This window comes from Strix aluco, chromosome 15 (genome assembly GCF_031877795.1).
Source record: "Strix aluco isolate bStrAlu1 chromosome 15, bStrAlu1.hap1, whole genome shotgun sequence".
NCBI lineage: Eukaryota > Metazoa > Chordata > Aves > Strigiformes > Strigidae > Strix > Strix aluco.
Window position 1 is genome coordinate 12866033 of NC_133945.1, and position 13285 is coordinate 12879317.

Sequence of the window (13285 nt, forward strand, 5' to 3'; positions counted from 1 at the left end):
TTCTGCCCCCTACTTACATCTGACTGAAACTCATGGAAGGGAACTGACAAAATACCTCCTTAATTTAGGGTGGCTCTCAAGGGAAACCATCTCTTAATGGAACAGCACTCATAGTTGTAGCATACTTTACTGAAACAATCTATTTTGCAGTTGAAGGTTTTTCTCTCTGAAAACTTAAACCTGATAATTTAAATCAGTGTGCCTAAATGTAGGGAAAAGAGGCCTTTTACTTACAAGAGCAGTTATGCTGTAAAATTGAAACTTAAGCTCTCAGAAAAAAAATGCCTCCCACGTGTTATTGGTAAATGAGGAGCTATACAATAGTATAGTTTCACACTTTATTTTTGAGAAAATCTCCAGATTTAAGCAACAGGTCTTAATGATAAATGAAAACATTAATATTGCAGTGGATTTACATAGGACATCACATTTTTAACAATGATTGATACAGAGTATTTGTCATGCAAATCACTTGTGTACACCAAGTAAATACTTATATCAATACATATCTGTACAGTATTTACATTTTATATTTAAACTCTAGCTAGAAACATTTTCCAAGAAAATATAGAAATGAAACTGGTAAGCCACAAGTCTTAATTTGTAGCATTTGGTCTACAACAGACCTAGCTTTTCCAGCAAGCATATCTACATAGATATGTAATAAATCTTAAAAATATGCATTGTTTTTATATATGAAGCATTATAAATGCTGCTCAGTTTACAAAGGTTCAGTTTTGTACCAGTTTAAAACGGTTCAAAATGTTAAGTGATGTAGAGCTTATTTTATCAGATATTGTAAAATTTAAGTCAGTCCAGCTGAGCTTAAGTATTATATACAGTTCTCTCCCTAGATTGCACTGGCAACGTGGCTGATGTTAGTGGCCAAATGGTTTAGACACTGTGCGAAGCCATGCACATGGCAGAAGCAGTAGTGGCTCTTCCTGGCCCCTGTAGTTGTAAAGGGCAATGTTAAAAACAAAGAGTTGAAGAATTAATGCAAGTTTCAGTGCAACAGGAAGGGAGAAGTCTGTTGTCCCCAGAGGACTTTTCCTCAGCATGGCCAAACCATAACAGACACTGCTTTAGGCCACCGAGCAGCTAGTCTTAGTAGCCACCCCTGGACTTGAAGCCCAATAAAAAAGGGAAAGGTCGAGAGATTTTTCTTCACCCTCATGGATAGTACCTAATTTGGCCAAAACTTTCACAAGCCACTTTGTTTTACTGGCCTCGTGGCCAGTGGAAATTTTGGGCCAGTTTCACTCCCTGTTAATACTGTTACAAAGAACATTTGAAATCAAATATCACACACAAGAATGTTATTCCATTAGCTTTGGTAAATTAAATAGATATATTGAGCACCACAAAGAGCTGTTTAAGATGTTGCATTTTAATGCTAAGAAATAATATATTTCCTGCTATAATATCCTCAGTTACATGTTACTCTAAATAAGTATTTCTGCCGGATATAAGAACTTCAAACTAAATACAGCAAATAAACTCTCAAGGCATTTCCTTCATGCTTATAGGCAGACATCCTCACCTAGTTAAATAAATAGATTTTCTTGAAGGTGATATTTCAGAAGATAAGAATTGATACAAAAGTGCTTCATGACTTTTTAATGCTTTTGTCATCTCACATTTCTCCAGAAATAATTTATTTGCTGCTTTTCACCTTTACACTCATTAGTACCACTGATTCTGGCTTAGCACTATTTGCATTACAAATCTACTTGTCCAAAGCTAAAACTGATGTATGCATTGGCTGAAAACAAAGCTTGGGAGTTGTGGAACAGAAGACTCAAGACAAATGATGTCAGCATGCTATAATCATGCTGCTTTGCAAACATAGGACATACAACTTAATTTGTTTCTATAAAGAGTTTAAATGTGTTCCATTAAGCAAACATGTCCCCACACTGATACTTATTCAAGGATTCTACCTCCTTTAGTTGAGTTTCACTCCCTTGAAAGTACTCAGATTTGAACAGCCATCCAAGTAGACTGCAATTCCACAGTCTCTGGGGAAAATCTAAGGTGTAAAAAAGTTTACTTTGTTCTTTTCCTCTCGGCCTTTTTTGCAAACATACAATAAAGCAAAACATTCACAGGCTGACACCCCATGCAAAACCAGGCAAATCAGTAAGTCAGGAACAATGAAACACACTCTCCCTTACAGTTAAAAGGAGATTTGAAATAGAACTTACTAAGTCTGTGGTTTCATCAGTGCAGCACATTTCCCTATAATGTATCCAGAGATGCTTCTGTAACTCCAACAAGCAAAACTGCTTTGACAATGTATTGGGTGTCCAAAGCATTCATTGGCACAGTAGGCATGGCTCAGGTTCAACATGTCTGTGAAAAACTGAGTACTAACAGAAGCAGTAGGGTCCAAAAAAACCCAGATTTTGCCCCCGCTGTGGAATTAGGGGCTTTAACTTAAGAATGGTAAGTGCACGATCAATAGAAAAACATTGTAGTAGAATCTGCCATAGCAGTTTACATGTTACTGAAAGACTATCAGTAGGACCACAGAAAGATCTTCCACAAATTACAAAAAAAAAAAAAGAGACACATGTGCTTGTGGGGGAGTTCAGTTACTCTAGGTAATCAGTGTGTAAGATTTTATTTCTAAAGTAAAAATAAGGCTGTCTATTCATTTTTTCAATTTCAATTGCTGAAGCACAGATCTGAAAAATCGCCTTTAAGAATGCAATAAAAATACTGAACTTTTCGGTATGTCCAAAGTTTGTTATCAAGCAAAGGAATGAATCCTGCTTGCTTAACTCTCTAGGGCTGTATCCTGCAGAAAGATTTCACCTTCCTGGTTTTCCTCTTTAAAAACTCATGCAAGCCCTGTCATCTTACTCTTTTAGTAGTAACTTAGTGTTAATTAAACTACAACATATCTAAAACGTACGAAGGATCTTACTATATAAAAAGCAGATTAAACCAGTCATTAAATCTTACTGCTTATTGTGAGTGTATGAGCAGACAGGAATGAGTTTTAGCCTACTGGCAAATGTCAAGCCACATCTGTAATTAGTGTCATGGCTCCAGACTCAAACCTTTGCCATTGGGACCTGTGTATACTTCAGTGCATATCAACCAAACCCTTTGGCACAACTAGCTAACCACGTAGGTGCCAGTCTACCACCGAGTTGCATTTCCGAAAAAGAAAAGCTATTTCCATAAAGGAGAGCAAATCCTAAATGAAAGCTGCATTCAGCTGTTCATTTACTGTGAAACACACAAGATCTGAAAACATACTGAGATTGTGGGATTTCTGCTTAAAGAAAAATTAAGTGCTAGATCACGCTGTACTCCACTTTTGGTACTGCATTTTAGTGAGAGATGAAAGTCTTATAATCACTCCTCCTTTTATGGGAAATGCGCTCAAATAACAGGTATGGGACATTTTACTATTAGCCTCGAATTCCTTCCCTCCCAACCCAAGTAAGCTGGAGTTGTGACTAATGTAAGTGAAAACAAGGCTTCCATGTTTTCAGTTGAATTAAGTTCATTATAGTCATCCTCTGGGATCTGAAGCTTACTTCAAATTACATGCCAATAACTATTTACCCTGAAAGGTCTTGCCAAGTTTTTACATCATAGTGAAGTGTTTATATATAAAATTTACAGTTATTGTCTTCATTTAGTTTGTCCAATTTTTACATTATCACTCAACCGTATGCTCATTTATATGTTGATGCAGGTATACAAGTTGCTGTTCACGTTCTATTTCTTATTTGCAATTCTTCGTTTCCTTGTTGCCAGCATATCATAAAAGGGATCCCTGCTGATACTTGCTCTAGAAGAGAAAAAAGGAACCATCCGTTTGGTTAACAAATATCTGTTTTTGAAAACTGAAACTATTTTGTTCTCTTCCCTGTGGATGACTCCACGCTCTTAATAAGATAATGGATGGTTGACTTCTAAGCATCACAAATATTTCTTTAGAAAAAGATGTTATTCAGCTGTGATTTGTTAAGAGTTCATACCTTCATCTTGACCGCTATTTATTTCTTTAATTGCGGGTCTGCTTTATAAACCTTCCAAAATAAAGTCAGGCTGTGAAAGTTTAAAGCTGCACTGTGAACATGCTTAAGATACATGTCACTAAAGTTAATTATTAGGTGAAGTAAGAAGCTAATAAAATCAGGGTTCAAGACAATTCACGCAAGGCTTTACATCTGCTTAAAAAAAAATTTCATGTTTTCCTCATTTGAGTTAGTAGCACTACTTCCTTAGGACCAGACAGTAACAGACTCGTGTCTTGATCCGTCAACCCCACGTAGCTTGTCATTAATCCTAGAGGACATTGAGACATCAGAATTCTTCAAACAGGTTAGAATACAAATTCTCTTAGTATCTTACTCTGGAAAGAGTTTACACTTCATTTCTGAAAGACATTTAAGACTTTAAACTCACTTGATAGATTTAATCCACTCTTCCTTTTCTTCTGGGGTGGGAGCAGATATTCTATACACTACATGGTTGCCTTCCACCACTCTACCATCAGCTTCAGTTTTACACGCTTTAATTACTTGACCTTTATGACTGGGGTTATAGAGCTCAAAGCAGTTCTGGAGGGTAGAGATGAAGAAACAAATTTAAAAACCAAAACAAAACTGACAAACATCTTAATTCAACACTACTTCTGAATTCTATAGGGTTTACTTAACTTAAAAAAAATTATTAAGATATCTTACTGGTTTTCTAGGGTCTTCAACTTCTCTTATGCTAAGATTTTCTAACGGAATAATTCCTCGAGGTTCTTTGTCCTAAAAAATTAGGAAAATATCACATTATTAGCCATTTAAATATCTTGATTACAAACGAAGTTCACTGTAATATATACTTACCGTTGTGTATTCAAAGTAATACAGGCAATTATCAGTCAGAATAAACCATCTCCGTTTCCACGTTTTTACTCTTCCCCCTACAATCAAAAGGTATGGCTGAATTAAACATGTGTTGCTGTCAAGGCTTCAACAATGGGTAAGAAAGTAATTTACTTTTGCTTGTTTTTCAAAATATAGCTTAACTACTTAATCGTAAATGGATCAGGCACAGGTGAGCTGAGGTTAAAGGAACACGTTACTGTAACTCTCATACTAAGATCAAACTCCTGAGACAGCCTTAACTATGGTGTTGCTGACCAGCCACAAAAACTGTATGCTCTTAAGTTGCAGATGTCTCCTCTCTTATAGAGAATGTAATAGTTTCACAGTCAGACCTGCTCCCTCTGTCCATGCCATCACAGTTGTTTACCGCATCAAAAATATTAATACTATCTAGCCCTCAGAAATGCATTCAGTGCTGCCAGGGCAAAGGGAGGCCAATCACCAGCAAAACCAGTAACTGGGTTCCAGCAACAGGACTGACCCTCTCCACAGCCTGTCTTGTACAAGGAAAAGGGTCCCATCAATAAAATTAAGGGCATTTTGTCACCTTCCTTTCACTTGACTCATAAGCAGACATGTAATTAAGAACCCATCTCTACTTTCAGATTCAACATCAACTGTATAAGATACTTATAAACATTATTAGCAGAACAAATATGATGTGTCATCAATAAGGAGCAAATCCTATGCCAAAACGTAGCACTTCTAGTCACTTTTCATAATTTAGTATTTTAAGAGTATGTTCTCTTTCTGGGTTACTATATCTTTGAGTACACCTGACAGAATGAATAGCTACTGCTCCAAAAATGCCAATTTTTCCTGCATTAACAGTTTAGACAAGAGCAACCACAGAGCTCTTTCTTACACCTGCTAATGTCAGTGTCCCTACACTGTAGGGAACAGTTCCTTTTAGAAACACACATTATAGTCTCGTCTCTTTCAGCTGGTTTTCTGCCATCGGCTACTTCAGAACATGTCTAGCATTCCACAATTACATTATTTTTAAACCTCATTTCCAGGAAAGATGATTGTAGATAAAGCATTCATGTGTTATTAATATACAGGCTTAGTTCCACCATAGTTATCTGACTTCAGGATTATGTCACCACCTGTGCATCATCCATTCAGCCGTGATTTAATCTCATTAACCCAACATTTCAAAATAGTTGATCTTGCTATTGAACACCCATGCATAAAAGAGCACCATTAATACACACAAGACCCCCGATTTAATCCAAGTCATATAACTGAATCTAAGACGTGCATAATTTTTTAATCTTTTTGTTCTACTTGAGATAGGTGCGATTTTCCAAATCATATTAAAGAACACTTCTAGGAATATAATGAAATTTCTTGATACCAGCCCACTACATGTTTGCATTGCAGACTAAGTATGTTCCATGTCATATCTTCCGCTTGGTTTCATGACAACCCAGTTTACAACAGGTTTACACGATAACCCAGTGCCAACACACTCCAACGTTCAATGTACTCAAACTTCATGTTTCTACTGCACGCACACATATCTTAAGAAAAATTTGATCTGCAAGCAGGTGCGGTGAAATAAGAGAAGCCAAAATAGTGCAAGATGCAGAAGCCGTGACAGAATGAATGATTGAGTGAACTGGAGACAGTGAGTGAAGAACTGGTGCCATTTTAGAACAACCACTGTGACAGATCCTTACATAAAGCACTGTAGAAGCATTCAAACTGATATGTAAGTCACCAGAAAAAGTCCCATCACCTTGACTGAGAGCTAGTTCAAGTATCAGGAAGTATTTGGGCTAGGAATGGAAAGCCAACGAACTTTAGCTTGACTCACTTCCAGATCAATGAATAAGCAGCAGTTGAGTCAAGATGACTGCCAAGGCAGTCCTTGCTATCGCCATAACATGACACTTTTTCATATAACCCAGTGTTCACTGCTGTGACTTTAAGTCATATTCTGATCTAAGGTTAACAAGGCTAACATCATTTAACATTTTTATGGAACAGAAACATCACCTCGTTTTTCAGGCTAACAGGTAACATCAGCTAGCATCAAGTGTCATGGCTTGCCCAGTTCTAGTAGATAAACAGTTCAGCAGGAGAGAGGATGAACCAAACAGGCAAACAGGTTACTATCACAGAGGCAGCTTAAACTGAACAAAGGTGTTTCTCAAACTGTGATAACATGTCAAAACACAAAAAAAAAAATCAGATAATACCCATGTATTTAAAAGAAGGCCTGCTTATAATTTAAGGCAGAGACAAGGAACTTAAAACACACACCTCCTACAACAATATGAAGTGCCAAGTAGAAAATGACAGTTGAATTTGCTGAAGTTTTTCCTGACAACATCCCCTCTCTTCAGAAAAGACAGATTGCTCAAACCCAAAACTTTTTATAATCATGCTGCAGTTTTGATGAAGCTTTTGTCATGAAACATTTCCCAGCTCCAGGATAGTATTGATGTTGAAGCCAGAAAGAAGATTAAGTATCTCCAACAACATGCCTCTTACTGCTCCTTTCTCCCTAAAACAGCCAGTAGCTCACCGGGTTACAGCACTCACGTGAGTCATGGAAATACACTCTAAGTCACTGCTCCACCAAGCTATGAATTACTCTTCCAGAAAAAAGCAGCAAGCCAGGATTTTTTGGCGGGACAAGGAACTATTTTCACATATAAGCCTCTGTCTCCCCACCCCATTACTTAGTTGCAGCTGCCAACTGCACAGAAACTCTAATACAGCTTGAAAGGCAATCTAATCTGTACTCATCAAGTTTGCAGGGGTCACCATATAACATGCATTTAATATGCCTTTACAATGGGCTAAAACCCAAGAAGCCGGATGATAAGGCTTTGTGGCCTGCAAACACTGCATGCAAGATTAATGGATAAAGAACTCGTGATAACAAAACATTCTTTTCCTTGGCAGAGATTGCTGTAGGCTCACAAAACAACAACAAAGGGTTTAGTACCATACTTTGTATCTTATTCCAGCTCCCAGCCTTTTAAAGATTAAAATGGAAGGAATTAATTTAGTAAAAGAGGATCAATAAAATCAGAGTATGAATCCATAAACATTTACAGAAATGGAGAGATAAGTGATGTACTTCTGAAAGATCTAGCTGATTAACTAAAATGCAAAGACATCTCAAACAACAAAATAAAGAAGCACAGTATCTTGTAGGTGGAAATCTAAGGAAACTACAAGAAAAGTTCACAACAAGGCAAAATGTACAGAAAGAGGAACAGAAACCCTCTTAGCCTATGTAACCCAACACAGGATTATTTTCTTTCAGCTCTGAGCGAAGTACAAACTAGAAAACAAAGGTGAAAGAAACCACCTATACTAAAGGGAAAAACAACTGGCAATGACTTAGGAAACACCAATTTCAAAATTAAAAAAGGCCTTAAGACTAAAGGGAGCAATGTATCTAGAGTTAAAAAATTCTACCCAAATCTTCAGCACATTTATATAGTTTTAGAGGAGAAAGAGAGAAAGGGGCATGTATCAAGAATGTTTTTTCTTCTCAGTTCACTTAGATGCCACTAGGTGGAATGGACTCAGGAACTGTGCAGTTATACAGACGACTGGATCAAAGTTTGGGTTTCTTTGAAAAAGAAGTTTCTCTCGACTGCAACATTAACTGCCTCAACCTAGAAGAGCATCAGTTACCATGAGAGCCAGGCAGGTACCAGAAGGCACCAGTTTCCTGACCAACCACCACCATTCTCTTGCCCCAGATTAGGGAAGAGAAACAACATCCTCTCAAGGAGAGGCACCGGGATAAGCGCCACTGCCGGGATGGGCCCGGATGCAAAGCTTTTGGACACTCTCCAAGCTCTCAGCAGCTGCCTGACTGGCAGAAAAAAAATTAACACCATTATGTGTCTGGCTCGAATCATTTCCTCTCCAGTTTGGTGAAATAATGTCACAGTTTCCCTCTAAACAGAATAAAATATTACGCAAACCAAGCTATTTGCCAAGAAAAGCTGTTTTAGGCAAAGAAACGCCTCCCTTTGCAAAACGATTGTACCTTGGGCATTAGGACAGACAGCAGAGACAACACGTTCAAAATACACCACTAATAATTATGATGCAGAAAAACCTAAAAGCTCATAATGTCTCAAGCTGCTCTATGCAAGGATTCATTAGCACTCAGCAGCTTTCATTTTTTTTACTTGTAGCATTTATTTTCATTACACCATGCTTCAAACAATGTAGAACAGAATGGTAATTCAGGTTTACCAAGATAAAGACATCTATATAAAGGCACCAGCTGAGTCTAGATAGATAAAACCAGAATTGCTGTCTGGTTGCCAGGTTTGGCACTCGGACTTACACAAAGTCACCTCTGAACAATTCAGACCAGCAAACACTCCAAAAGCATTTTGCACCCTCCCAGCTTTCTAAAACCCAATGCCAGGCTAAAGAGCTAGAGTGGTCTTCGGGACAGATCAATTTTACAGTATATCAAAGTTTCATGATACCCATCTCCTGCCCAGAAGATAATCAATACAGTGACCTGGAATATTAAAAAGGGGGCACAAGTAGAGAAATGGCAAGAGTTGACTATAAGAAACACCAAATACAAAATACTGTCTTGATATACTCAGGGTTTGCAAGTTGTCTTAGTCATATTTATAGTTTTATATACAACTTTCTATTTCAACTTTTAAGTACTATCACAACTGAGCACTTAAATTCTCACACAGAAATACAGTCTCCTTAGCATTTCAACAATACTGAAATTTTTAATACCAGCATCTTCCAAAACTGAGGGAAACCCTACCCATTTCACAAGAAGTGTTTCCCAACAGAAAGGACTGCAAAAATGCAAACAATGTGGATCAAGAGAGCACTCTCAACATACAGTTGGAAGCCTCCTAGCAAATACGAAACTCAAGGAAGGGGAAAGAAAGAAAAGAAAAAGAAAAAAAAAAAAAAGAGATTGACAGGTTTATTTCTGGTCAATGCATCTGAACTAGCAAAATGCATGTCTGCACCAGTCCATGTCTGCTGAAAAAAATGCAGATTCTTTCACGGAAGCGCAGCCTCACTCATTTACAGGCTGATTCACCAGAGGCTCCTGGACATGTTTCATTTCTTTATTCAAATAACCGTCACGCCATGGGAGTGTTATGTGCAACACCCTTCCATTTCACACATGCTTTTACTATTGGGCTTTCTGTGCACTCTCTCTCATCTACATCGTACATAATGAAAAGTTGGATTTATTGACCTTGTGCCAGAGCCAGAGATGGATAGTGCAGAAGTACCTGGCAGCTCCCACTGACTTTCAGTCACCTTTTCTCTCCAATTTCTTTGTTACTCTATTTTTTATCAGATCTCTTATGTCTTTTACTGACAGACTCTTCCACAAAAGATGTTGTCACTACTCTACACACACTCACACTCTTGCTTGTGCTCTCAGTATGTGTTTAAGTATATGAGAGCACACTGGCAACAGAAATATGCACAGCAGGGGCTTATACCCAACCTCTTCTCCAGAAAGCACATTTTATCCACATCATCTTGAAAACCTTTTCTGTTGAGATAACTATCACCTCACATTAAATGGAGAAAAGCTGCAAAGTCACCTTTGAAATTGTGCCACCTGAGCCAACACACATGAAAAAGCAAGAGCTTTGCTTTTTTTGTAGTTAGAAAGACAAAGAGTTCTATACCATCTGTAGCGCAGAGGTCAAAATAAGACATTGGAGAGCACGTGAATGAATTCCAAATGCTTCCTTTTCACATCTATTTCCTTCCAGCACTAGCATGATCACTAATTTCCAGGTGCAATTGGTCAAGCAGGCCCATGGCTCTAACCAGGCTCTACTTGCACCATACTCACCCCCATGTGCACCCCCCAGCACTTTAGTCACCATCCTCCAAGCACAAATTTCCTTTTACTTTAACAAACAGTTATACATTAAAGTGGCCAACAACTGACTCTACTGGAGTGTGTACTGGTGTTTTATATAAAAGAGGTTTATTTCATTGAAAAACAAATGTTAAAATAAAATTTCAGTCTCCTTTATATAGAAAAAAAAAAATCCTGAAGGCCAAGTAAGAAAGTGAATTGCATCAACTTTAAGAGTCTGTAAATGAGGCCACCTTGCAGTGCCAGGAGACTGCAAATTACCAGAGGTTTCTGCAACCCTAGATTTGGTGCTCATTTAAGATTCTGTTAAGTAAACTAAATATGTTATTTAAAAAGGAAAATAAGTAAGAAAAAGAACAGCTTTTATAAATGCATAGTTCAAATGTAATCAGTCTTTCAATAATCTAATCAATGTACAAGTAAAAAAAAAAATCACTCTGGAACTTCACAAGAGTAAGACATGCTGTTTTCTCTCAGCAGAAATTATTCTTCCCTTGTTACGTTCTTCAGTGAACAAGAAGAACATGCTGAATAGTCACCTTTATTTTTCTGCTTTACATGTACACACTTTCTTTTGCAGAACACACTCGCATGTGAGCTAGACACTGACATGCCAGTCTTTCGGAGTACCACTGATGATACTGTTAGTGACACTGAGTGAAAAAGCAAAATGCTACAATAAATTTGATTTAAAAAAAAGAAAAGAAAAAAAAGGAGGAAGGAGGAAGAAAATAAAAGAATGAGCAACTGAAGAAGAGGAGACTGGAAAGCAATCAGATACGTACCTCCTAATGCAGAATAAGCAGAGACAGCCAGTCACAGAACAGAAAGGTGATAGGTCATAGGCCATAAGGAAAACAAGAAGGCACATTTAAACCACTCATTAAAAAATCATAGCCAAAACCAAACCAAGAGAAACTCACAAATAATATGGAAAAATAAAGACATACAAAAATAACTATTTGAAGAGAAATCCCTTTTTTTTTTTTTTTTTTTTATACACAGAAAACTGAGTTGAAATATCACACAGTTTTCTGAAATGACCTTACGGAGACTTAGTTGTTATTTATCAGTCACAGCATGTGGTAAATACCATACAGCGTTTCCTCTTTGTCACTGAGTTTTTCTCATATATTAGAAATAAAACTTCAAAGTTTGAAACAAGATTGCTAATTTGGATATGTAAAATAGGAAGTAACAACCTTCAGATGTAAAGGAGTTACTCTGATTCATACATTTTTAAACATAAATTACAAAGTTAATCCTATTACCTTCACAAGAAAGCTGATTAGACATGGAAGCAGCAAACATGCTAACAACAAACAAACATATAGCAGCAAAACTGCCCTTATAACTAACCTAATTTCAGCAGCCAACCTTCTCTATCCGGATTAAAAAATGTATGCGTTAGATCATTTCCATCATCCTCTGGAATTTTAAATGGCTCATTCTTAATACTTTCATATAAATTCTAGAAGAATAAAAAAAGAGGAAAAAGACCTCATTAATAAATGTCTAACAGAAAATGCAACGATATCTTATTGCTTCTCAGACTATTTGTATAAAAAGCATAGGAAATACTGTCCATAAAATTCTGGACCATCTCTTCTAAATCTTTACTTACTACTTTGATTAAGTTTGATTTTAAACTACTTCATCTATAACAAGTGTCTCTTTTTACAGATTTTATAAGTGCTCCTAGCAAAGACATTTTTTCTTTAACTACAGCATTCAGTATTTCAAAGGTTTCAGCTTCAGGTCTCATTTGGTACAAGTTTTGCCGAATGAATCTGGCTTTGCAGAAAATGGTTTAGACCATCATACTGTCTTAGAGAAATAAGTATTTTTACTGATATCTCAAGGGACAGGAGGAAGCTCCACAAGACACATGGGAACAAATGAGAGGCAATAACAAAACAACGATTTTTACTATTTTTTCCAGCTTTCTCTGACTTATCCAGAAATACTACTTTTTTCCATAAGCCACCAATTCCATAAGAATTTTGCCAACAGCAAACTACTGAGAGATATACAGAGTGTCTTCTCTGGAATCTCCTCAACAAAAGATTGAATACAGGGAGAACTAGCTCAAAGCAGCTGTGAATATCAGAAAATGCTTCTTTCAGCTGCTCACATGCTAGAAAATCTTCTTCTTACTGTCCCTCTGCAAATTTGCCTGAGAACTGTCATACACACTTCTAAGTTTCCTACTAAAAACACAAAGCAATGCCTTGTCTTACCCAATCTAACTCACCCGTAGTAATTCTTCTGGAAGGTCTCCACCTTCATTAATTCCACGATTCATAGAAATAAACCTCTCTACTGTTGGTTTATCTCTTACATTGTGGTTGTGCAGACTGGTGTTCAGCATAATGATGGCAAATGAAAGCACATAGCATGTATCTGAAATAAGATTTGAAAAATTATTTATCTTACTATGCATTGTGGCACAAACCTGTAAAATGAATATATAGCTTATTCTGACTGATAAAGAAAAAGAAAC

General features: G+C 37.0%; 1 protein-coding gene across 1 annotated transcript in view; it reads right to left on the minus strand.

The window, feature by feature from the left end:
* Positions 1-324: 324 nt before the first annotated feature.
* Positions 325-13285, minus strand: part of CYTH3 (cytohesin 3) — a 53743-nt gene continuing 40782 nt past the window's right edge. The window contains exons 8-13 of the mRNA XM_074840998.1: positions 13037-13185; positions 12142-12253; positions 4866-4942; positions 4713-4784; positions 4432-4586; positions 325-3811 (exon numbers count right to left, since the gene is read on the minus strand). Of these exons, the coding sequence (XP_074697099.1) occupies positions 3739-3811; positions 4432-4586; positions 4713-4784; positions 4866-4942; positions 12142-12253; positions 13037-13185 (638 nt within the window). The 3' untranslated portion in view covers positions 325-3738. The remainder of the gene's footprint in view (positions 3812-4431; positions 4587-4712; positions 4785-4865; positions 4943-12141; positions 12254-13036; positions 13186-13285) is intronic.